The sequence below is a fragment of the Choloepus didactylus genome, chromosome 4 (genome assembly GCF_015220235.1).
Source record: "Choloepus didactylus isolate mChoDid1 chromosome 4, mChoDid1.pri, whole genome shotgun sequence".
NCBI classification, from domain to species: domain Eukaryota; kingdom Metazoa; phylum Chordata; class Mammalia; order Pilosa; family Megalonychidae; genus Choloepus; species Choloepus didactylus.
The window spans coordinates 126,074,501-126,101,603 of record NC_051310.1 but is presented as its reverse complement, the minus strand read 5'-3'; the positions used below and the strand labels follow the sequence as shown (position 1 = coordinate 126,101,603).

The window sequence follows — 27,103 nt, the reverse complement described above, 5'->3', positions numbered from 1 at the left end:
ACAAGGAAACTGAGATTCATAGCAGTTAACTCAAGTAGAAATAGCAGTTCTCAACCCTATCAGACCCAATGCCTGTTTTTATATAAAATAATTCATAATGATTCCTTTCTATGGTGAAACAAAATAATATCTAATTTAACCATATCTACAAATATAATTTCAAAAAATCAATATAGTGTCCCAGCTGTAATATAAAGGAGAAATAAAAATGTTCTAATATGTATTTCAATATGTATGGGCTCAGACACTACTACCCTAGAATATACAGTTTGGTAGACACATGCTTTCCCCTATTGACAGAATCAGTGTGAATGTGACTGTTTCAAGTATTAACTGAGAAAAAGACTAGACTCCAGTATTTTGAGTAGCTTTGACTTAGGTAATGTAACTTTTCAGAATGGAGAACAAGCCATGGTAAAGTTCTGAACAGCAACAAAAACTGTTCTTTGAAAGCAATTTACATACCCATTGCTTTCCAGGAAAGTTCCGTAGCTAGTAAAAAACATGCAAAATATTTGCTGTGTTTTAGTAAAAGCGTGAGATTCCAAGCTGAGGTTTTCTACTTTCATTAATGTCTAATGGGACATTTTAAATTGTACAGGACTTTCCTGTGTCAATAGTGTCCCCAAGTTTTGTGCAACCAAATGTGCTCTCAGAAATTGCTGAATTGTTCTAAGATGAAAACTCCTGGGTTAAGTAGAAATGGTGGGACTAGGATTTGCACATAGTCGTGTCACACTCCACATCCTAATCTTATATGTACAAGATTACTTGCCTCATAGATTATTGGGAGACACAGTATACTATCAGGAGTCCTTAAAATATTTTTGCACTGTGGACCCACTTGGCAGTCTGGTGAAGACTATGGTTCCCTTCTCAAAATTATGTTTTTTAGATGCATAAAACAAAATATGTAGTATTGAAAATCAGTTATACTGAAATATAGTTAGAACTGTAATGATAGGTATAAATGAGAATTCACGATCCATAATACTTGTGAGGTTATATGTAAGTATGCATGATTTCTATTGGTGACATAATGTAAATAGACACTTGAAAATGTTGCTGTAGTTTGTTGCCTATATTCATAATTGAAGGAAAATAGTTTTTGTTTTTTTTTGTTGTTGTTAAATCCAAGTTTAGGGACCCTCTGAACTCATCCATGATCCCCAGGTTAACAACTCCTATGCTGGAGTGAATGAATACACAGAGTATATTCAGAGCTTAGGGTTGATCATGACAAACTGGTTCAAAAAGCTGGAGAAAAAGTTATATAAAACAGGTGACTAGTTGATTCTTAAAGAATGGTTAGTTAACAGAGAAGGAAGGTAGACAGGTCTATGCATGGGGAAGTGTATACAAAATTTATAGGGTCAGGAAAGACAATAATATGGTTTAGGCACTAAGTAGTTGGCTTTGACAAAAACAACAAAACAAAAACATGGAAATAAGGGACAAATTAGAATGTGCCATTTATTCTTTTAAAAAGTAGAAGTTTTGCTCTACTTTGACTTGATCAAACAGTATCCTATATGTTTGGATTTTCAGTATTATTAAGTACTTGCATGTAACTATATTGTGTCATTTTATACTCTGTGAAGTCTGCTTTCTCAACACTCATTGCAATAAAATAAACTTTATATTCATAGTGCAGAATTTTCTGAGCTTGGATATGTTGGTCAAGATACCTGTTGCAGATAGGAAATATGTCATAAGTGAAAACACCCAAAGCAAAGACTTTATGACCCATATATGATTATATCTAATTCAATTAAGTGAAATAAGATAGAATGGGATAGGATTGTCCCTTATTAATGTCATTTAACTAATATAATTTTTATTCAATAACTATGATAACTGCAATATCCCATGGATGGGATGGACCAGTGGAAAAATCTCAATTATTATGTACTGTATGCTGTCTTTCCAGATTATATAGATTTAAAATATCAGATGACTTTTGGTGCAATTATAGATGGTTGCTAACTTATCCACATTTATTTTCAGTGAGTGCCATAACTCCACAGACCGCATCAAAGTCAGAGTGTGGGATGAAGATGATGACATAAAATCTAGAGTCAAGCAACACTTCAAAAAGGAGTCAGATGATTTTCTGGGACAAACAATTGTAGAAGTGAGGACCCTGAGTGGAGAAATGGATGTCTGGTACAACTTAGGTGACTATATTTATATCTACTTGAAAAATAGTTACATAAAATTCCAGACTATCTATGGCATGTATTATATTCTCCTATAGATTAAAAATTGTCAGTTGCCTTCTATAGCATTCTGTTGGATTTCAGGTAGTTTAGTTTCATTAGATACTGAAAGTGATAATTATACATATAAGTTCAGAAGTATTGAAAGATACTGGCAAATTTGAGATGGAAAGAGAAAAGCTTTTTAAAGAATTATCTGGATGTCTTTTAGGGGGAAATTTTTTCCCATTCTTAATTCATAAAATATAGCTTTAAAAAACTTGACCAAATCTATGGAAAACAATCAACCTATGTTTTAATACTGGTCAACTTATTTCCTTCTGACCCCTTAATGAAAATTTTGCAATAAATAATATATTTTGTCTATCTTTCAAATGATGATATAAAAATAAGCTTATTTGGCAAAGCCAAATACTCTGTGTGTACTTGTACTAACTCTGATGATGAAGATATATGTTTAATTGGCATGATTTTGTTTTTGAAATGCAATGTATTTGTGGAACTAGGAAATAAGTAAAGATAAATTTTAATTTGGCTTTTACTAGAATCTAATGATAATCTAGAATCTTTAATACTGATTTAGTAATAGTAAAATTTATGATTTACCTCATTTTCTATAAAGAATATGATCCAAAGATTTTTTAATCATATCTCCTGGAATGTTTTAATTAAACTTTTGAGGGCTGGCTGACTGAAAATCAGAGAGGGGTTTACACAGTCCCAGGGTTATGAAAAGTGACTGTTCAGTATACTAGTATATTTTAGCAAATTAAAGATTGCTTTTGACTTTTCAAAAACCTAACACTTTGAATAATGTAATAGTTGACAAAGTAAAAAGAAAAATTTACCTAGAATGAATGAAACTGTAAATTATTTAGTATTTTAATGGCAGGAAGAGGTATTACTTATCTGAATACATGATTAAAATAGACTAACAATTCATTATCAAAAAGTATTTTATTTTAAGGAAATCTGTAAAGAAGAGAGAAACATCTATAAACAGAATATTTCTGACATATAAATTGGTACTTCTACATTATTAGAGTGGATTTTTTTAACCTCAGTTAAAATAAGTATCTTCCAACATCTTGTTTACACTATTAAATAACTGTAAATGAGCACAGATATGTTAGGCAAGGATAAAATCAGGCCATTAACTAATATACACTGTGTTTTTAATTAAAGAGGTAAAGGTAAAGATGATACTTACACATAAATAATTTTTCTGTAATAAGTTAGCATGTCCTTGAATTGAGATAGTAAAGGTATAATTCAGAACAGAAATTCCTCAAATTTTTCTTGACAGAGGGTATAGTCTCAGCATATTCATGGGTAAATTTAGTGTGCGGAGGAATTTGAATGTGCTGTTAATAAAATCAGTTATCCAGTTCTTGAGCTGAAAGTGCCCTTCAATCTATAAGAGGAAAATATGAAGGAATACAACACTGTGAGCCTTTGCTTATTCACCGTCGGTTAGTACTTTTTTTGCCCTCATTTATGTTTAACCTTTAAAGAGAGAAAGAGAGAGAGAGAAACGGATTTAGCTATGTGTAAAACCCCTCACTGGGCTCCGTCCACACAAATACCATATTTTTATTCTTCGTTCAACTTTTCTCCTTTCTCATCATTTAAAATTTATTCCACCATACAGAGGAAGATTTGGCCATAGCCCTGGCCATCCAAGCACAGCCTGTTTCCCATGAATCCGCTGGGATGATGATAGGTAAAATCAAGCAATCAGTAAAGCTTCTCTGGGGCTCTGGAAAGTTGTCTGTGGCAAAAGGAGCCCCATTACTTGTATTTCTCTTGGCCCCAGCACAGGACATTAACATTTGTTGAGTTTCAACTATCTCCCAGCCTGTAGGAAATAAAACCTCATGATTTTAGCATTCCTAAGGGAAGAATATATGCAATACAATGACTATTAAATAGTAAAAATGAGAAGTCAGCCAAGGTTCAACAAGAAGAAAGTAATCGTCATGATTTAACTGTTATATTATGTGGCTAAAAATATATTTGTGTTTGAAAGAGGGCAGTGGAAGTCATTACCCCTAACTTTGTGTCACTTTACCTCCTTATGTTTTATTTGTGAAATGTCACCTCTTTATATTTCATGTGCAAAATGGATGTCAAACTTAGGTCCCCTACCTACATTCACAACCTAGGAATTTGTGACTCTGCCTGTGTTTCTTTGAAAACCACTGATACACCCACAGACCCACATTCAACACACAGAGACACAAGCTATTTGGTTGAATTGATTACATATTGATCCCATTCAACAAAGCAGTAATCTAACACCCATCGGTAAATACAGGCTGTGGGCTGTAGGCCTTAATGAATCACTGAGAAAGAAACTATTACTTAATATATGTATTTTTTTAAGCACGGAAAGAAATAAGAAGAAACCAAGCAGTTGAAGTTTTTAGATTAAAATAGTTTTCTGGTAACAGTATATTTAAATTATCTTGCCTTCAGTTGTCCAAATAATTATTTTTACTTGTATAAAATGATAAAATACACAAAAATTTATATGAGAATGGTAGGGTATCCTGATGAAGTTTTTATGTTTGTAGTATCTACAATGTAGTTTATCCACACAACAAGAAAATAGGCAAATATTTTAAATTGTATTTAGGAGAATCATTATAGTTACTTGATAATCGAGCCTGTTCTAGAAAAATGACATTTAGCTACTTGAGCCTTTTCCTTAAGCTCTCAAGAACTTGTATGAGAAATATGATATTGCTGAACATGACTGACTGCTTGTTTTGCTTCATCAGAGAAACGGACAGATAAGTCAGCTGTATCTGGGGCCATTCGATTGAAAATCAATGTGGAAATAAAAGGAGAGGAGAAGGTTGCTCCATATCATATGCAATATACATGTTTACATGAGGTAAATAAATTTGAATTATTTTAAAAATAAAACTAGACAAGATATTGGTCTTGGTTATACAGTAAAATATTTGATTTATAAAATCATTGAATTACGTATATGGATTTGATACTGCAGTTTCATACTCTGTGTACAATACTATAGCAAGTGATGGGCTAGGGGATCATAAAGCCACATGAAGAGGTTGTTGGCTGAGGAGAGTTTGGACTAAGCCCATGAGGCAGGTATTAATAAACAGGGCAATAAAATGATAATGCAAAAAATAGACCAAAGTAAATTTCCATTCTTACAAGGAGGAAGAAGAGTGTTAAAGTATTCATTGAAGAAATGAGCCAACACAAAGTATTAAAGAATAATGCAAGAGAGGATTCAAACCGTGATTGTTCTTGAGAACCATAAATTAGTGCTCAGATTTTACTGAAGATTTAATTATGAGTATTGTTTATAACAATAGAAATAGAAAAATGCTGCTGTTATATGAGTGGCTTTTGGGGGGCCAAAAGGAAGGGCCTGGTTGGACCAGGGGGAGTGGAGACCACCCTACCTGAATCCAAAGGTCAGATTTACTAGTTCCCTTGTGTGCCTCAGTATAGATACACAAAGAATCTCGGGTGTCTGTTGGATGCTTTGCACCTGAAAGCTAAGTTATAGGTGTCACCAGAGCCTATCTCTGATGCAAATGATACTTGTCTCATTAATCAAAAAATAGGAGGTAAAGGTGAAGAATGTACCTTTCCCCGTGTTCAAAGAAGTAAAGAGAGAGAGCCTTTCCGAGACAGAAATGGGCAGCTGAAGGAATCTTTGTTCTTTTACATATTATTTTTTCTAAATTTATCTATGAAAATTTATGTATGTAATTATTTGTATCCCCAATTTGTGAAAGAAGAAACAAAGAACAGTGCTTGTCATTTACATATTACATAAGTAATTAGATGCAGGACCTAGGCCTCATTTCCTGAGTACAGTTTAGTTGGTGGTATCATTCAAGAAGGGTGGGTCAGGCATGAGTTAAGGAGCCATCTGCGGCCTTAAAGTATGGGCAGAGAAGATTCAGGATCAGAGGAATAGCCTTATCCTTTGCTTTTCAAAGTCTTTCTTGCTGGTCCAAGTACCAGAAAGGATTGCAAACTAAGAAAGTTCCTTCAGTTGACCCAGGCTGCATCCCTGCAGCAGTTCCTAATCTTGTTAGAAGCCAAAAGGAATTGTGGATAGTGATTTTTTTCATTAAAAAATTCTGAAGCATTTATTTTCAGTCTCAATTATTGCCGTTTCCTATAATTTTTGTGCAAAATCCCCTTATTTACATAACTAAATGCTATATTAAACATAGCCCTAATCACATTATTTTTCCAGGACACTGTGACTTTACTCAGAGCTCATGAATGCAAAACATTTTCTAGCATGTAGAAATGTTTACATGCCAAAACTTTTACTTCCTTTCGAAAATATCTTGGTACGAACAAAATATTTAAACCAATTATTCTGTATAGATACAATCAGAAATCAAAGCACATTTTGCATAAAAGATGAGGTGAGTTAGAATAAAAGTCCAAGATATTCCTATTGGCTGTAGATGCCGATAAAACATTAGAAGCAATTATTACACAAGTTTGTTTTACTTAAAGTTGCAGTTAAATATTTCTGGCCTATTCTGAGGAATCACTGAACAATTGAAGACCCTCTTACTTTTAGAATCTCTTCCATTACTTGACTGAGGTAAAATCTAATGGTGGAGTGAAAATCCCAGAGGTGAAAGGGGATGAAGCGTGGAAGGTTTTCTTTGACGATGCTTCCCAAGAAATAGTGGATGAATTTGCCATGCGTTATGGGATTGAATCCATTTATCAGGCTATGACGTAAGTACTGTAGAACATTTACATGATCAAAAATCTCTGTTGTAATCTAAAAAGACGAAAAAGTTTTCACCTCACTTCTAATTCAAATGAAATTTTGATTAAAGAGACAATTGCATTTTAATGTTAGTTTGCTGACCACACTTTTTCTTCTAGCTTTAGAAGTGCTTAATGAATTTGTAATTCACTGCTACCATCTTCCCAGCCCTTATTCTGTTCTGAAAGTGTGCTCCCAGAGCAGCAGCAGCAGCAGAAGCACTTGGGGACTTTTCACAAATGCCAAATATTGGGCCCAATCCCAGACCTACTGAATCAGAATCTCTGAAGGGGGAGCCAAGCACTCTGTTTTAACAGGCCCCACAGTTGATGCTCAAACATTCCAAAGTCTGAAACCAGTGCCTTGTTTGATATCGGAGGAAATTTAAGCCCTGATTATCAAAGTGCTCTGTCCAAGGTTATAAAGCCAGTTAGTGTCAGAGGCACATCAGAGCCATTAGTGTCTTGTCCCTAACATTGGACTATGTCATTGCTTCCTGTATTTAAATCAGTGCTGCTAATTCGGTAAAATGAAGATCTATTTAGCACCCATGGAACCCCCCAGTCACTATACTAGGTGTGGTACTGCAAAAGTGTCCTGCATTGACAGGCAGCCCTTGCTGAGGATTTTCAGTAAGGATTTGGAAATGCATCATTACTTGCCCATAGTTTAGTTTCTGAAACTTAGTCGAAGTTTGTTAGGGCATTTGGTTCAGGTATATACCATGTGTGATATGTAGACTATTTATATGCCTATATTAGAGAACTTTTCTTTCATATTAATGGTAAGATCAGAATTTCATGTGAGCTGAGTGAATGCTGATCCAGATGAGCAATTATTTTCAGCCATCTTAATGTGTATGTGGATTGGAGCAAAATTCAGTCCTCCCTTTCCAAATTTACTATTCACAGCATTTAATCACTGTTAATAACTCTAGAACAGCTTATGAAAGAATGAGTGTTTTTTGTTACTGTTAAATAAATTGAGTGTGCCTTTTCAGTTTACAGAATGTTCTGATGCTAAATAATTATAGTTACTTATGTTCAAGAGGGACTTGAGAGGTTACCTAATTGAACCCACCATCCCAAAGCAGGGAATCCTGCTATTGCATCCCTGACTGGTGATCATTATCCCTCTGCTTGCACACAACCAGTAACAGGGAGCTCATTCTTTTTTGATACAGCCACAATTGTGCAGCCATAATGGAGTCTTTGACTTTGGCATCTGCTTTTTCCCTGTGCCAATGGCTTAGCAGAGCACCTAGTATAAACTTTAACACAATTAAAATGCAACTATGTTGATATAGGACTTCCAGGGAAGTTGGTGGAGTAGGGAGCTCTGGGACACAATCCTTCCACCAAAACAACTATTAAACAGGCAGGAACTGTCTGAAACAGCTATTTTAAAACTCCAGAGGCCAGAAGAACATTATACAGTATCAATGGAAGAGTGGGAGGAAGAGGCTGATAAATCACTGTAAAGAACTGTAAATTGTTCTCTTCATGTGGCAGCTACCGGCATCCATCCCCCACTTTTGTGGCTGACCACCGTGGGGACCCGTCCTGGCTAGCTTGCTGGGAACAGAAGTGGACATAAAAATCCTCTTCCCCAAGACTAGGAGTGGACATGGCTTATCACTTATCATGGCTTTTGATTAGCAAATTCAGATTCCCTGGGTCCCAGCTATGAGGGCAGCTATTGTTTCAACCTGTCCCAGATAAAGTTGGTGGTAGCCATTGTTTCAACCCTCCCTGGACAGGGTCAGAGGTGGTGGAGAATTAAAGATGCAGAGATTCCTCAGGGCTGCCATAGACAGTTAACTGAAGGGCTACATTTGCTGGGCAGGCCAGGAAAGCTCAGCTTTGGGAAGCTGTCGGAGAAATAGTTCGGGCACCCTTCCTGACTCCCACCACAGGGCATTTTTGGAGCTGGTCTGACTGACTTTGTGGTTCCCAGGCCATGTTTTGGTTGGAAAACATCAAATTGAGAGGATCCTTCCTGGGGTGGACCCTCCTCCAAGAATATGCTATCCAGGCAAAAGCAGTGTGAGACAATGGAATGAATGTAAAACAAAACAAAACTATAGAAGCAGACAGTCTGGGACAAAGGCCTGCTGGCTTCAGATACCCAGGAGAGGGAGGTTTGTCCCTTAGGAAACAGATGGGACAACCAAACTCCTGTGAACAGGGAAACTCCCAAACAACTAATAATCAGAAGCCCAGGAGCAGACAGAGACCTAGTAAGACAGGGAAAATCCTGCACACTGCATTCAACTTAGGCAGACCTTCCTGATAGGAGGGCCAAAGCTCAAGAAAATCTGTCTTTTCACTAGTTTCTTACAAAACTGGAAACAGACATCCAAAAGAGCAAATCCCAGAGTTAACATTTTAAAATATTAAAATATGCAGTGTAACAAGAGGACAAGACAAATGAAGAAACAGAAAATGATGATCCATACAAAGGAAGTATATAAAAATCCAGAAAATACCAATGAAGAAAACAACAATGTGGGCATACCCAAAAAAAAAAAAGCCTTCAATGAAATTATCTTAAAAATGCTCAAGGAGATGAAGGAAAATGGAGAAAGAACTAAAGGATATCAGGAAAACAAGAATGAGCAATATGAGAATCTTAGTAAAGAGATGGCAATGTTAAAAAGGAATCAAGCAGAATAACTGGAGTTGAAGACCACAGTAACTGAAATGAAAAATTCCCAGGAGGGTTTCAAGAGCAGATTGGAACTGGCAGAAGAAATAATCAGTGAATTTGAAGACAATACACTTAAAATGAGTCAGGATTAGAAGCAGAAAGGAAAAAGTATAGAAAGTGAAAATAGCCCAAGACACCTCTGGGACACCATCAAGCATACTAATATATGCATTATTGGAGTCCCAGAAGGAGAAGAAAAGAGAGAAAGGGGCAGAAGGAATCATCAAAGAAATAATTATAGAGAACTTCCCAAACTTAGCAAAGGACATGAATATGCACATCCAAGAAGCCCAAAGAACAACAAACAGAATAAACATGCAAAAATATACCCTGTCATATATTGATTACACTATCAAATGCAAAGGAGGAGAGAGTTCAGAAAGCTGCACAAGAAAAGCAATATGTTACATATAAGGGAATCCCAAAAAAGATTGAGTACAGATTTCTCATCAGAAATCATGGAGGCGGGAATGCAGTGGATTGAAATACTTCCCATGCTGAAGGAAAACAACTGGCAGCCAAGAATTTTATATCCAGTTAGATTCTCTTTCAAAACTGGGGAAGAGATTAAGACATTCCCAGATAAACGAAAGCTGAGGGAATACATCATGACTAGGCCTGCCCAGCAAGCAATGCTAAAGGAAATTCTTCAGACTGAAAGAAAGGACACTAGATGGTGGTTCACAGCAGTATAAAGAAATAAGGACCACTATTCTATTATACTGAGATATATATATATATATCAGTATTATTGCAGTGTATTGTTTGGTAGACAATGCGACTTCTTCCTACAGGTAATAAAATGCAAATGCATAAAGAGTAATGGTAAATCTATGTTTTTGGACATAAAGTATGCAAGGGTATAAGTGGCAACAACTACAGAAAATCAGTGGGGCAACAGAGGAGTAGAGGAAAAGTGTATGTGCATGGTATTGAAGTTAAGTGGTATCAAACAAAATATAATTGCTATATATTTAGGATGTTAAATTTTGACCCCATGGTAACCACAAGGAAAACAGAAGACAAAAATATATCCAGGTAGAAATGAAAAGACATTCAATATGGTACAATACAAGAAAGCAGATAAATATAAAGTAGGCTTTAATGGAAATGAGGGACAAAAAGATGTAAGAATTGCAAAGGCTAAATAGTAAAATGACAGAAGAAAGACCTGTATTATCAGTAGTGACTTTAAATGTCAGTGGATTAAACTCTTCAGTCAAAAGTCAGAGATTGGCAGAAAGGATAAAAAATCATGACCCAAGTATATGCTGTCTGCAAGAGACGTTGAAGTCAAAGATACAAATAGATTGACAGTGAAAGGATGGAAAAAAAATACCATGTAAGTAGTAACCAAACAAGAGCTGGGGTAGCTATAATAATATTCAATAAAATAGACTTTAACTCAAAAACAGTAATAAGGGACAAAGATTGTCATTACACACTGATAAGGGGTCAATTCAATAGGAAAATATAACAATTATAAATATATATGCACCAAAGAGCAGAGCCCCAAAATATAGAAAGCAAATACTGACAGATTTGAAGGGAGAAATTGATGGTTCTATGTTAATAGTAGGAGACTTTAACACATCACTCTCCAAAATGGACAGAACATCTAGTCAGAAGATCAATAAGGAAGTACAGTATTTGAATGGTAAACTAAACCAACCAGACGTAACAGACATTATAGAGCACTGCACACAATGAAAACAGAATATGCATACTTCTAGAGTGCACATGGATCATTCACCAGGATAGACCAAATGTTGGTTCACAAAACAAGTCATATATTAAAAAGTATTGAAATCATATACTGTATATTCTCTGGCTACAACAGAATGAAGCTAGAAATCAATAACGGAGGAAGGGGAAATTAATAAATATGTGGAAATTGAACAACATATTCTTAACCAGTGGGGTAAAGAGGAAATCAGAAATGAAATGAGGAAATATCTTGAGGCCAATGAAAATATAAATACAACATACCAAAATGTATGGGATGCAATGAAGGCAGTGCTGATAAGGAAATTTATGACTCTCAATTCTTACATTAAAAAAGATGAAAGACTTCAAATCAGAGACCTAACTTCAAAACTTGAAGAACTAGAAGAACATGAGCAAACTAAACCCAAAGCAAGCAGAAGGAAAGAAAGAACAAAGAATGGAGCAGAGACCAATGAAATAGAAAACAAAACAATGGAGAGAATCAATAAAACCAAAAGTTGGTTCTTTGAAAAGATCCACAAAATCAACAAACCTTAGCTAGACTGACAAAGAAAAAAAGGGAAAGGATGCAAATAACAAAAATCAGAATGAAAAGGGGGACATTATTACTGACCCTGCTAAAATAAAGACTATAAGAGGATACCACAAACACTATATGCCAATAAATGGACAAATCTTAGAAGCTCACAAACTACCTCTATTGACTCAAGAAGAAATAGATCTCAACAAACCAATTACTAGTAAAGAGATTGAATCGGCGATCAAAAGCCTCCCAAAAAAGAAAAGCCCTGGCTCAGATGGTTTTAAAGGGCAATTCAACCGAACATTCCAAAAAGACCTACTGCAATTCTGCTCAAACTCCTCCAAAAAATTGAAGAGGAAGGAACACTCCCTAACTCATTCTACAAAATCAACATCACACTCATACCAAACCAGATGTAGAAAACTACATGCCAGTATCTCATATAAGTATATGCAACATTCATCAAGAAATTACTATCAAACAGAATCCATCAGGATATTAAAAGAATTTTACACCATAATCAAATAGAATTTATCCCTGTTATGCCAGGTTGAATCAACCTAATAAAATCAGTTATTGTAATACAACACATTAACAGAATGGAGGAATAAAACCACATGATCATCACAATTATACAGAAAAGGCATTTGAAACAATACACCCAGCACCCTTGCTTGATAAAAACTCTAGAAATAGAAGGAAAGTTCCTAAAGATGGTAAAGGGTATATATGAAAAGCCCACAGTGTCTACTTAATGGTGAAAGACTGAAAGCTTTCCTATAAAGTCAGGACCAAGACAAGGATGTCCACTATTACTGCTGTTATTCATCATTATCCTGGAATTTCTTGCCAGGGCAATTAGGTAAGAAAAAGAAATAAAATGCATCCAAATTGGAAAGGAAGAAGAAAAACTTTTCCTATTTGTGAGTGATGGCTTCTAAATATGGTAAAAGACATAAGATCCATAACAAAGCTCCTAGAGCTTCAGCAAAATGGTGGGGTACGAGATTAACAACTCCAAATCAGTAGTGTTTCTATATACAAGCAATGAACATTTGCAAGAAGAAATCAAGAAAAATATTTAATTCACAATAGCAAAGAAAAAAATCAAATATCTAGGAATAAATCTTGCCAGGGATGTAAAGGACTTGTACACAGAAGACTGCAAAATATAGCTAAAAGAAATAAAAGAAAGCTTAAATAAATTGAAGGATATTCCATATTCATGGATTGGAAGACTAAATATCATTAAAATGTCAGTCTTACCCAAAGCAATTTATAGATTCAATACAATCCCAATCAAAATTTGAACTACATTTTCTTTGCAGAAATGGAAAAGCCAATCATCAAATTTAAATGGAAGGGTAAGGGACCCCAAATAGTTAAAGCCATCTCAGAAAAGAAGAATGAAGTTGGAGGACTCATGCTTCCCTATCTTAAAACTTACTACAAAACCACAGTAATCAAAACAGCATGGTACTGATACAAGGACAGACATAAAAACCAGTGGAATAGAATTGAGAGCTCGAAAATCAACCACCACATTTGTGGCCATCAGATTTTTGACAAGGCTGCAAAGATCACTCAATTGGGAATGAATAGTTTCTGCAATAAATGGTGCTGGGAAAACTGGACAAAAAGGAGGACCCTTACCTCACAACTTATACATAAATCAACTCAAAATGGATCAAAGATCTAAATATGAGAGCCAGAACTTTCCAATTGCTAGAAGAAAATACAGAGAAGCATCTTTAAATTCTTTTGTAGTGTATGGTTTCTTGGACTTTATACCCATAGCAAAGCAATGAAAGAAAAAATAGATAAATGGGCCCTCATAAAAAAAAAAAAAAAAGCAACTTTTGTCCTTCAAAGGACTCTATCATGAAAATAAAAAGACAGCCCTCACAATGGGAGAAAATATTTGGAAGCCACATATCCAACAAAAATTAATATCCAGCATATATAAAGAAATCCTTCAACTTAACAACAAAAAGGCTAACAAACCAATTTAAAATGGGCAAAAGACTTGAACAGACATTTCTCCAACAATGATAAATAAGTGGTCAGAAAGCCCATGAAAAGATGCTCAACATCATTAGCCATCAGGAAAATGCAAGTCTAAACCACAGTGAGGCACAATTTCACACCCATTAGAAAGGCTGCTATCAACAAAATGGAAAATGACAATTGTTGGAGAGGATATCAAGAAATAGAAACACCCATTCATTGCTGTTGGCCATGGTGTAGCCACTGTGGAAGACTGGTGATTCTCAGGATGCTAAGTATAGAACAACCATACGACTTGGCAATCCCACTACTTATTATTTACCCAAAAGAATTGAAAGCAGGGCCTTAAACAGATATTTATACACAAAGGTTCATAGCAGTATTATTCATAATTGCTAAAAGATGGAAGCAACCCAAGTATCCATTAACCAATGAATGGATAAATAAAATGTGTTATGTATGCACAATGGAATATTATTCAGCTGTAAAAGGTAATAGTTTGAAGACATCAAGTTGAGTGAAATAAGTAGGACACAAAAGGACAGATATTATAGTATCTCACTGATTTGAAACAATTAGAATAAGCAAACTCACAGAATCAGAAGCTAGGATGTAGGTTAGCAGGCAGGGTGGGGATAAGGAATGGGAAGTTAAGACAAAATGTACAGGGCTCCATTTTTGAAATGATGGAAATGTTTTGGTAATGAATGGTGATGGTGATGATGATAGCACAACATTGTGAAGGCAGTTAACAGCACTGAAATATACATCTGAATATGATTAAAAGGGGAAATCTTAGATTGTATATATGGTAAGAATAAAAATTTGAAAAAAATCTGTGGAACTACACTACACAAACAGTGAACCTTAACTTATACCATGGACTTTAATTATTAGTACAATTATAAAAATGTGCTATCCTCGATCGTTACACAATGTTCCACACCAACTAAAGGTGTTGGTAGTGGGTTGGTACATGCAAATCCTGTATTTTATGCATGATTTTGTTCTGTAAACCCATAACTTCTCTAATAAAAGAAAAAAATGCAACTATGATCAATAGTCTAAAGTAAATTATCTATGCTGCTCAAAGAAAGCTAGCCTTAAAAACCAAAATTGCAGAAAGGATCAGGTTAAATTCATTGCAAAATATCTCTGTAAACTGATGTCAGATTCCTTTCATTTCCATGTTTCCTATATTCTGAGAAACACAATCCTATTAATGTAGAAAAATTGTAAATGTAATATATGATAATTTGAAAGAGGAGAATTGATTCACCTTTATTTTACCACACTGTATTTTCCTCTTGCCTCTTAACCTAAGTGAATGATTATAACAAAAAATACTTGGATCTTTATTTGGTTTACAAGCATCCCTTATATAAGGTCAACTACGGGTCCTATTAGATTTAAAAAATTAAGCTTAACAAAGACCCTGCTCAGACTAGATAACATTCTAGAGCAGGGGTTGGAAAACTTTCTGTAAAGGGTCAGTTAGTAAATGTTTTTGGCTTTGTGGGTCATACAGTCTCTGTCACAACTACTCGACTACATAGATTTAGTCCAAAGCAGCAATAGATACTGTGGTGGTTTGGAGTTACGTTCTCTAGAAAAACATGTTCTTAAAGTTAATCCATTCTTGTGGGTGTAAAACCATTGTATGTAGGACCTTTTGTTGAGGTTACTTCAGTTAAGGTGTGGCCCAACTCAATCAGGATGGTTCTTAATCCTATTACTGGAGTCCTGTATATCAAAATGAAATTCAGACAGATAGAAAGCAGCAGAGGGAGCAGCCAGAAGGTGAAAGTCAGTAGAACCCAGAAGAGAAGGGAGAGGCCAGGAGAGGCCGCCACGTGCATTGTGATGTGACAGAGGAGCCCAGAACCAAGGATTTCCGGCAGCCAGCCCCAGAACACCAGTCTTTGGGAAGAAAGCATTGCCTTGATGAGGACTTGATTTGGACTTTTCCTAGCCTCAGAACCATGAGCCAAAACATTACTGTTGTTTTAGGCCAATCTATTGCATCGTATTTGCTTTAGCAACAAGGAATCTAAATATTACTATAATATCTAGTAATATCTAGTAATATTACTAGATATTAAGTAATCAAATGGGTGTGGCTGTGTTCCAATTAAACTTTATTTCCAAGAACAAAAACTACAGGCCAGATTTGGCTTGTGGGCATGCATTGCCAACCACTGATCTAGAGAGTGAAGGCAGCCAGATAGGTATTAGAAAAGAGAATGCCTTGGAGTTTTGTGTTAAATTGACAAATACACTTCTACAACAAACAAGCAAGTGGTAGATTATATTTACCTGTGGCTATACATTTGATCTTGAATTGATATTTTTATTTAGTAAATGTTTCTTTTAATACTGAGTACAAAATTTACCATATTTTCAGAATTAAAAACACATTTCTGTTGTTTGACAATCTAACTCCTTAAAAAAAACCCTACCAATATCTTTATATGCTATTTATACTTGAACATTAGTTGTTGGAAATTATTTTGCATGAAATATATATAATTGTCATAGTTTTCCAGACTGCTATGATGAATATCACACAATGGTTTCGCTTAAACAACAGGTGTTTGTCATCTCATGGTTTCAGAGGCTAAAAGACTGTTTCCTCTAGTAGTTGGTAGCATTTTGGTGCTGGCTTGGTGGCAATCCTTGGAGTTTCTTGGCTTTCCCATCACATGATTATGTCCTCTCCCTTTTGGCTTCTGTGACTTCCAGTCCTCTTAATAAAACCTCCAGAAATCCCGATTAAGATCATCACTGAGTTTGTCCACAGCTTAACTAAAAATAATATCTTCAAAAAGTCCTGTTTATTGTGGGTTAACACCCACAGGATGAGGATTAAGATGAACGATATGTGTTTGGGATACATAATCCAGCCTACCACAGTACCCATTTTATATCAATATACATTAATATACTATAATGTAATTATCATCTATAAGCATGCTTAAGAGAGATAATAGGATGGAGTCATTCAAAGGTGCACTTGCATTCAAGGATTTACAAATTGAAATCTTTAAGATAGGGGTCATCTCTCGTTATTTCTTTATAAGAAGTTCTTGGTGTCTGATAGAATCTCAATATATATTTGTGATTGACTGTATCAGAAACAGAAGTTGTTTATCAGCATCTCATTTTTTCCTATCTTCTTCTGATGTATCTCTGGATGTCAGAGATTATCAGTTGCCAAAAGCAAGCAAAGTGGAACCAAAAGTTTAATTAACATGTTGCAGGTACCTATTTGCCTTTTATGCTGTATTAAATTATTTTAGAAAATGACACACTGATCATTTGTAATAATTTGAGGAGGTTTTAGAGGACTGATATTTTTATGCCAGGGGTTAAAATATAATTTTCAGAGATGCTCTTAATCAGTAACTTTCAACAAATAGTTTTACAGTTGAACTGTAACATGAGTCCCAACCTCTTATTAGCCAATGAATAGGTCAACTTAAAAAAAAGATACAAGTAATACTGTCTTCAAATGTAAAGTGATTAACAGAGAATCACTATTTTGCTACTGTTTTGAAGCCTTGCTTCAGGTAACCAAAAACCAAAACCAGGCCAAAAAAAAAAAAAAAAAAAAAAAAATGCGGCTATGCGGCTGACAAGCAAACAAAAACAAACAGAATCAGACAAAAATATCAAGCTTATCTTGGCATTACTTTCCTCTTAATTTTTTAAAAAACAAAGGTTTTAAGAGAAAAAAAAATGATGAACTGTCTGTGTAGAAAGGGCACTTACATGTTTGGGAAAGGACAAAATTGCTTAATTCTTGTGGATTTGAGCATAAGCAGAAATCAGATTACCATTTCTTTTGATATTTTAGGTCCCCTTATGCTCAGCCAAATCTCCAGGTAACTTTGTAATCTTCCTCTTTTACTGGAGATTGATTGGTTCATTTTAAACATTCTCCCATTTCTTTGAGGATGAATTTGGAACAGAAATAAAGGAGAAGTGTGTATTAAGTCAGAGAATGTGGGAGTACATTATTAAATTTTCTGCCTGTGTATTTCTCATTATAAAATGGAGGTTGAATCTATTTTGCTGGTAAATAGCCTAAACATTAATTCTGAATTTCCCAATCTTCTAAGGTACATCCTGCGTACTATAAATGCACTCTTTTGTTACCACAGAATATTTTCTATGAGGGCACAATTTATTAGTTCTATTTGTTTCATAAAAATATATCCTTTGTTTCGCAGATTCTTGAGAAAGGGGAAAGGGATTCTAATTTTCCTATTTGGACAAGAGATTGATCAAAGATGGAAAGGAAATGTTTCCACATGGTAAACATAACCATCCATCTCAAGTAAAAGCAATTTTCCAATTTATGATAATAAGAATGAGCGTCTGTTCCCTTTCCCAAAGGAGCGAACTCTTTCACACATTTTGCCTCCTTAACTTGGACATAGAACTTATTTCCCTCATGAGATTTCTGGTAGTCCTTGATGCTTTTCATCTATTTATGCACACATAAATATGCTCCTAATAGCGTTCTGACCAGCCTTCTTCCAAACACTCTTATAGAATTTTGTGTCAGGTATTAAGGATTAAATCATCCTCTGGGGGTGACTTCTTTCAAGCAAATATATTTTAACTGAGTATTTCATAAGACATTTATTATAAAATGAAGCCCCAAGGTATCTCATAAAATCAGAGATACTATTAGACTGTGGTCATGCTTCCGTAATTCCAAAGGAGAAAACAGCATTAGGTCAACATTTTTGACCATGGCATGTTTTACAAACAACCTGTATTTTGGCATTGGTCATCTTAATCTAATTCATCTTTGAACCAGAACTTTTCGGATACAGTTCATTTTAAAGATACTAGTCTATTTTAGCTGCTTCAGCCATGAATCAGCTTCTTAAGATGAGTGCTGCTTAATTGATACATTCATTCATTTGAGAAACATTTTTACATATCTATGGAATTCATCTATTTAATAGACATTTTCTGGGTTGGCTGAATTATATAGGGCCATGGGGAAAAAGCAATAAAAGATAGCTCTTGCCTTCAATCAACTCCTAATTTTGAGGGAAGAGAAAGAAAAAATTGACTAATAACAAGAGAATACAAAAAAGCATGTGTGGGTTCTCTGAGAGCATAGACTTGGAGGAACCAAATCCAGGCACAGTTGAGGAGAGGTGTCAGAGAAAGCTGGTAATCAGCCCGAGAGTCCCACTATTCCTTGCTCTTCATCTTTTGTCACTCTTCCAAATCATATGCATTTCATTACCTTCCTGTGCCACACCATTGCCCTCACACTCAAAACACCAATATTCAGGCCTGAGCAATCCACAGCATCTATGAGAGGCTGTGGTGATCTTTAAAGATTTAAGCCCCTATTCAATGACGAGGGTGAATAAATATGAACATATCATTGAAATACATGCTAATCTAAGTTTTGGGGAACAAATGTGATAAATTTGTTGTATTTCTCACATCAGGAATACAGATAGTCTTTCCTTTCATCTTATCTTGCATTGTTTCTCTGAAATCTCTCCCAATGATGTAAGAATCATTGTTATCTTTTCAGTGCTCCCATTTCCTGCTCTTCTGTTCATTAAAATATATTGACTTGTTAAATCTTTTGAGTCCAAAACATTTCCATCCCTTCAAAACTGTGGTAACAATTTTCTATGGAAAGGCATGTGAGTTATGTTTCATTTTTTTTCCATCATGATGGCTATGAAAGAATAGGAAGTGAGTGGAAGCCAAATGTGCTATTTAAGATACTTTATCTTTAAATAATTATCAGCATTTCTCTAATAACGTTTTGGGAGTTAACAGTTGATAAATGTTGTAGCAAATAACTTAAGCTTCATCTTAGAGTTTGACTTTTTCCATGGAACTGAAGTTCAATTTGTTACATTATTTTGAGACTACCCTCATTTTCTTGCAATAAAAGAAGTCACTAATGCTTTTAATAAGTATTAATCCATTGTTTTAACCATGTCTTTGGGGGTGGGGGAATATTAAGAATTTCCAGAGACTGCAATCGTACTTTTTGAACTATTTTATTTGAAGGAATACTCCTTGAAAGAGTGGGTTGCTGTAGGAATATTCTCAGTTATTTTAAATTGGAACCACAACTTTTAAAAGGAAATTATTTTCAATGAAGATGTTTAGAAGCAATAAATTTTGCCTTGGCTGTAACAGCACATAAAAGAAAGGTCAAACTCAGGAGCAAGACACTTGTGCAGATTGAAGATCATGGGGAAGCTTGTTAGCTGAAATGCTGCAAAGAGCAAAAATTGCCTCAGGCTAACTCCTTGCCCTCTGCTTTCCTACAGTCGCTTCTAACCCTGGGCCTCAGTAGAATCAAATGTTAATGGTAGGAGCAAGTATTATATATGGACTAGGCACATTTTATCCATATTCAGAGTTCTATAGCATTTTAGAGCTGGTAAGGACTGTATCTTCTTGCACTATCCTGTCATTTTACAGATGGAGAAAGTGAATCTAGAAGTGACGAAGTTACTTTTCTAAGGTCACAGGACAGGGCTAGGATTGAAATGAAGCATCTCTATGCCATCATGCCTTTCATTCTGAAATCAGCTATCTAAAATCCCTTTATTCTCCCATGTACTAAAAAATGTCCTCTGTGGACCATTTCTTCATGGTTTCCAAGAAGTATAGCCACTAACTGATTAAGATTTGTCTTATTTGGAATCTGTCTCTTCTTTTTTCCTTCAATCACCTGAGAAATTGATGCTTTGATGCATATCACTATCTCTAACATATTAACTTCCTAATTATATATATCATTTATGGTTGCAAGAAATACAGGGTGAACATGGAAGGGCAAGGTCAATGTAGAGTATTGTTGTGGTTCTAGTCACAGTTTTTAGAAAAGACGATTATTTCTACCAACCAGGAAAAAGATTATACTGAGTTTTTATAATGACTCTCCTCATCAGAGTGAACTGGAAATTCTGTTTCTGAGTTACAGTGTTTTCTTTCTTTCTTTTATTTAATTTAACCATATCAAATGCTTGAATTTATTATCTTGGTATCCTGTTTGCTTCATTCCCAAGCCACTTGTTCTTTCTAAGAAAAGCATTTTAATATAAGTTCTAAGATGTGGGAACTATTTCCTAAATATTTTAAATTTAATCTTCAGATATATTAAGATGTGTTAAACTTAATTCTGACCAAATTTAGGAGAATCATGTTTGATCCAATTGCCTTTTTTCTTTTATCAAGCAACTGAATTTATGTTGATTAAAATTTTAATCAACTGACAAGAAAAACACATTGGTAATGCTAATTTGATATTGAAACTGATGTAAAATCTAATTGGAAGGGAAGTATGGCATTAGGTGAAATACTGTGTTTTTCTCATTGGCCTCATTTGATTTTCACATCATCACCATTCGTATCTATATTTTGCCTTAGAAAGTTATGAGTCAAGATCACGCAATATCTTTAAAATGAATTATTGGTTTATTTTATTTAGTAAAATCAAACTGGTGTCTTTTAGATTGGGGAAAGACATTCTCCTGCTCCTATTGGTGGATTCTCAAAGTATGAGAGGCTGATTTCTTTTTCTGGATAATGTAAACAACCTTGAATTCTTGTCTTGCTAGAAGCAGAACACACATATATATAAATACATTTGTATATGTATATATGTGTGTCTATAGGTATATGTTTCTATAGGTATATACACACATACACACACACACACACCAGTGTTCTACCAGCTCCTTGTTAAACTAGCTTCACATCCCACCATTGCTCAAATAGTACTGCACTCTTGGGAGTTGTATACTCTTTAATAGATACAGAGTGAGAAAGTGTGGGAAATGGTTAACAGCGGCCTTGGGAAGCCATTACTGTGAAATAGGGGAGTTATTGGCAGCCTTGCTAGGCAGCAGCCTAGGCCCCAAATCTCTGATATAGTAGTATATGGTAGGGGGTCTGCTCCGGTTTGCTAATGCTGTCCTTTTGCAAAATACCAGAAATGGATTGACTTTTATAAAGAGGGTTTATGTGGTCGCAAATTTACATTCGTAAGACATGAAGCGTCCAAGGTAGCATCAACAGTAGGGTACCTTCACTGAAGGGTGGCCATTGGCATCTGGAAAACCTCTGTTAGCTCGGAAGGCACTTAGCTAGTGTCTGCTTGCTCCCAGGTTGTGTTTCAAAATGGCGTTCTCCAAATGTTGCTCTTGGAGCATTTTTGTCATCTCTTAGCTACAGCTCCTCTTCAAAATGTCACTCTCAGTTGCTCTGAGGTCCTTCTGTCTGTGAACTCCTTTATAAGACTCCAGTGATCCAATTAACACCCATCCTGAATGGGCGGGGTAACACCTCCATGGAAATTATCCAATCATACATTTTACTTACAGTTGATTGAGTCGCATCACCATGGAAACAATCAAAGAATTCTAATCTAGTCAACAGTAATACATTTGCTCCCAAAAGATTGCATTAAAGAATATGGCCTTTCTGGGGACAAAATAAATCCAAAATATATCCACAGGATCCTAGAAATATCCTATTTCCTCTCTGGTCAGTTTAGTATTTCAGGAATTTAGATACAAGCCAGTCACTGAATATTTACCACTCTAGCCAGCTGACCTAAAGGTAGGGAAAAGTCCTTCCAGAAATTGATAATTTTTTAATTTGCACCCTTGGATTCCAGTGCCATTATGACTTCGCATCCTTTTTGGTTTCCTTTGACCTTTCCATGGGAGGTTTAGAGGGGTGAGTTGTGCAGTTATCTGCTTCCTATCATATCCCAGAAATCATCTCAGTTAAATTTTAATCAGAAAGTGTAATATTTCTGTCCATTCTCTAAGAATACATGTCTAATTCTCTGTAAAATTTAAAGTATTGCTCTCAGTCAACTGATTATAAACAGAATACTATTAGTTTTCAAAGTTGCCATCATCACTTTATGGTGGACCACTTTAATATCCTATCTCAGAGATAAATCCCCAAGATCCATTGACTTAATTTTAAATGTTTCCATTTTGTCATGATCTCTCCCTTCCATTCTTAGCTGCATATTTGGACTGTTATCATCTCTGGTACAGATTTTTTCAATATCCTCTGGCAAGTAAGACTCAGAAAAAAATTATAAACGGAAAGAAAATGTTAACTTGCAGTAAATATAAGGGAAGGAATCAGACTTCACAAGCACTAGCAAACCAAATCAAAATAAAATACAACAAACAAAAACAACCAAGTATTTAAACACAGTTTACAAACTCCAGTCATTCACTAACATTGATCTTGCTAAGATCACAGTGACATTTGTCAAGTCCAATAGTTTCATCTCTGCCCTTCTTTCATAAGTCTCCTTTACTGCACTTAATGTTATCAATCCTCCTTTATCCTTCAAACCTTCTATGCCCGTGATTTCCCTGATTCCAAAGTTTCCTGGATTTCCTTTTGCCCATCTTTTTTTTTTTTTTTAATTTGGTCTGAGTCATGGAATTTACTTTTTTCTCTGCCACCAACTCCTTATATATTGGTGTTTCCCAGATTCCATTCTCTGACACTTCTCTTTGACTACTTATTCTCCCCAGGTGATAGTATCGATTTTCTTAGTTTTGACTCCCTCCCACAGGCTGATGATCCCAAACTTAAGTGCCTAGTCCAAATTTCCAGTAACTTGGTGGATATTCCTACCTGGAAGCTGCGCAAGAACCTCAGGCTCAAACACAACTGAACACATGATCCTCACCTTCGAGTTCTTTTTCCCTTTTTAGTTCCTAGCTCACTTGGCAGAAGCCCCATTCACCCAGTCAGTCAAACCAGAACTTGGAACCGTGTCGTTTTTCCTTCCCTACCCTCTCCGTCCTTATCAGTCACCAAGTTCTGACAATTTTTCCTCTCTCAATATTTCTCAAATCCATTCTCTCCTCCCTATCTCCACAGTCAGTGCCCTATTTCCAACATTCATCATCCCTAATCTTCCTATCCTCCTAACTGGATTCTTTTCCCTAGTCTTACCTTCCTTAAACCCATCCTCCTAAAAGCTCCTCCTCCCAAGTTAATCTATTTAAAATACAAATCTATTGATGTCACTTTCTATTCCCTGTCATCTACTGCACTAGAGTTCATTGGTGACAGTATTTTACTTTCATTTTCACTGTAAGATTTTGAGTTTTGTTTGAAAAAGTCCTTTGACCATGAAATAGGTCTAACTTCCCTAACATACAATACAAGACTCTCAACATATCTCTCAGCCTTATCTCTGGCCACACCAGAACTGGAATGTTCTGAAAACTTGGGCTCCGCCAGTCTAAATTTCTAGAGTTCCCTGTATATATTATTTTTTTCTGTTGTGTCTTGGTATGCGTTATTCCATTTCCCTGTAGCACTTTATGTATACACAAACACACAAACACACACACACACACACACATACATCAGTAATAGCAAACCCTATCCTTGAGTTGACTCTCTTAATCATTAATTCTTAGCCTAGTCTCACTTTAAGAAGTCTTCTCTGCCACTCCCCACCAGATTGTGGTAAATGCACTCTAATCTGATGGCTTCATTGCACCTTTCATAATTTTATTAAATTTCTTTTGTGCCTGATTCTCCTACTAGTCTGTAAGTGATTCATCCCTGTATACTCAATGCCCAGTACAGTGTCTTTCATTCAGATGCATTCAATAAATGTTTGTTGAATCAAGTTCTAGGGACATTAAACTATTCATTCTTCCAAGGCCATTACCTGAACTCATATCCTCTGGTCTCAGACTTTTCCCTCTGACTTCCCCTCCCTACCCCATTAGTAGACTCAACTCAGCCTTTCAACCTCCAAACAGTGCACCCCTTCAAAATATTTGCCCTGCATCTCAAGGGCTTATTCCTCTATCCTATGGCCCACCAAATCTTTTAGCTATCTCTATAATAGCGCTTCTTGCTACACGACAAAATTAGGGCTTCGTATAATGCCTCTAAATTAGATGTATACATTTTTTACATCAGGGATGATGCTTTTTTGTTTTGTTTTATTTATTACAGATGGTATGGGTTTACAGAACAATCATGCATAAACCACCACCATGTATCACCCTATTATTAACACCTTGCATTGTTGTGGAAGAATTTTTAAACTTAATGAAAGTACATTTTTATAACTGTATTATTCACTATAGTCCATGTTTAAATTAGGGTTCACAGTTTGTGTAGTGTAGTTCCATGTTTTTTTTTTTTAATTGTTATTGCTACCAAAAATACAACCTAATATTTCCCCTTTTAACCACATTCAGATATATATTTCAGTGCTTTGAATTATGTTCACAATGTTGTGCTACCATCAGCACCATCCATTACCAAAATATTTCCTTCATTCCAAATAGAAACATTGAAACTTTTAAGCCTTAATTTCTCATTTCCTATCCATCTCATACCCCACCCCACCCACCATTCCCTGGTAACCTGTGTTCTAGATGTTGACTCTGTGAGTGTGCTTATTCTAATTATTTCATATCATTGAGGTCATACAGTGTCCTTTTGTGTCTGGCTTATTTCACACAACATGACGCCTTCAAGGGACATCCATGTTGTCACATGTAGGGGACAATGTTTCAATCAACTTTAGATTCTTACCACTGAGTACAGTGCCAGAAATGTAGTAAATGAATAGTCAATGAAGGGAGATTTCTTTGGCTAGATGGGTATAAAAATGGGTAACAGGTTAAATGGTAGAAAACACTAGAATCATTTGAGCTTTCTCAGTGAAAAAATTATTCTGGTATTTGGCTGTAAATTGGAGTTATGTTTGGGTTTTTTGTAAGGAAATTTAAAGTGTGAACAGAAGTTTATTTTTACTGTTTTTCCAATTTTTCTATGAAGTGTGTATTAGCATCAATGATAAATCCATAACATAGTATTAAATTTGAAAACCCCAAATTATATCTATTTACTTTGCTTTCTTTATATCATCCATAAATTTTCATATGTAACTCATAAATTATTTGTTAAACCTCTCATTTTCGTTGTGAAACATTTTTTGGGTCCCAAAGCCACCATTTTCTAGGACATTTTCATCATCAAGGTATTAGCTTAACCAGCTGAAAGTCTAAAATAGACAAAGCATGTTTTTGACATCCCCAGCCTTCACATATCGCACTTATTTTGCTTCTTACATGGCTTATAACTAATGAGCAATGTTCAATAACTGTATCATTTTCAAAATAAATCTTTCTATTTTACTTTATAAAAGTCACCCTGTGAATGTAGCAATTCCCATTTTTCTCCATTATTTATGCTTGAAGTAACTGCCAAGTTATTAACACCTTAATGAAGTATCACAAACACAGGGTAACATGGCTGAACTATGAGGACAACTATCCTTTTTTGAAACCAAGAACAAGATTATTGATAACCTCCAGTATCCCTTTAAGTAGATAATGTAGGCTCAGTATAATAAACTTCTTGTCTTTTGAGTTTCTTAACAGTTTATCTTGACAATTGTCTATGATGTTCCTGAATTCCTTATCTCCCATAGGTATGTAAATGTTCCATTCATTTTATGCTATCCACTATCCCATTACATTTAGGGATTGCATATTCCACATTTCTTGAATGCGACTTGGTTATAACAAATCTAAATATTATAAGTTGTTGAGGAAAAAATGTGATGGCTCTAGGGTATTTTTTTAAGTTTTATTTTCAATATCTTTATATTATTTGTGATATTATTCATAGATATTATTGTCAGTTTAGTGTATAATAAAATCAAAATAAGTATCATATACCCTAAAAAAGCAATCAAAGATAATCTAATTCCAGGTTTAAATTATTCAAATGTTATATCTCATGGCATAAATTATTATTCATGTTCCTTAAAGAATCATGTTTAATTTAATCTACCTCATCAGCCATGACAAGCCAGGTGAGCTGCCTAGATGATATCTAAAAGATGCCACGATTTATTTATTTCGGGGGTGCCACCCAGGCCATTTATTTATGTGTATTTTGTGTTTGTGTTTAATACAAAATTCAGAGATGCTGAGGTGGAGCATAAATCACTGAGATGTGAGAGCAAAATAAGTAAAATAGAATCAGATCAGATAACTGGAAATTTCCTTCCTCCATTCATATTTAATCTTTTTGTGTTTATCA

General features: G+C 35.2%; 1 protein-coding gene across 6 annotated transcripts in view; it reads left to right on the top strand.

Annotated features, from left to right (window-relative positions):
- The window catches only part of UNC13C (unc-13 homolog C), a 740,073-nt gene that overhangs the window by 326,470 nt on the left and 386,500 nt on the right, over window positions 1–27,103 (top strand). For all 6 annotated transcript variants that reach the window (XM_037833921.1, XM_037833918.1, XM_037833916.1 and 3 more), the window contains 3 exons: window positions 2,008–2,177; window positions 5,003–5,118; window positions 6,811–6,974. In XM_037833921.1, coding sequence (XP_037689849.1) covers window positions 2,008–2,177; window positions 5,003–5,118; window positions 6,811–6,974 — 450 coding nt within the window. The remainder of the gene's footprint in view (window positions 1–2,007; window positions 2,178–5,002; window positions 5,119–6,810; window positions 6,975–27,103) is intronic.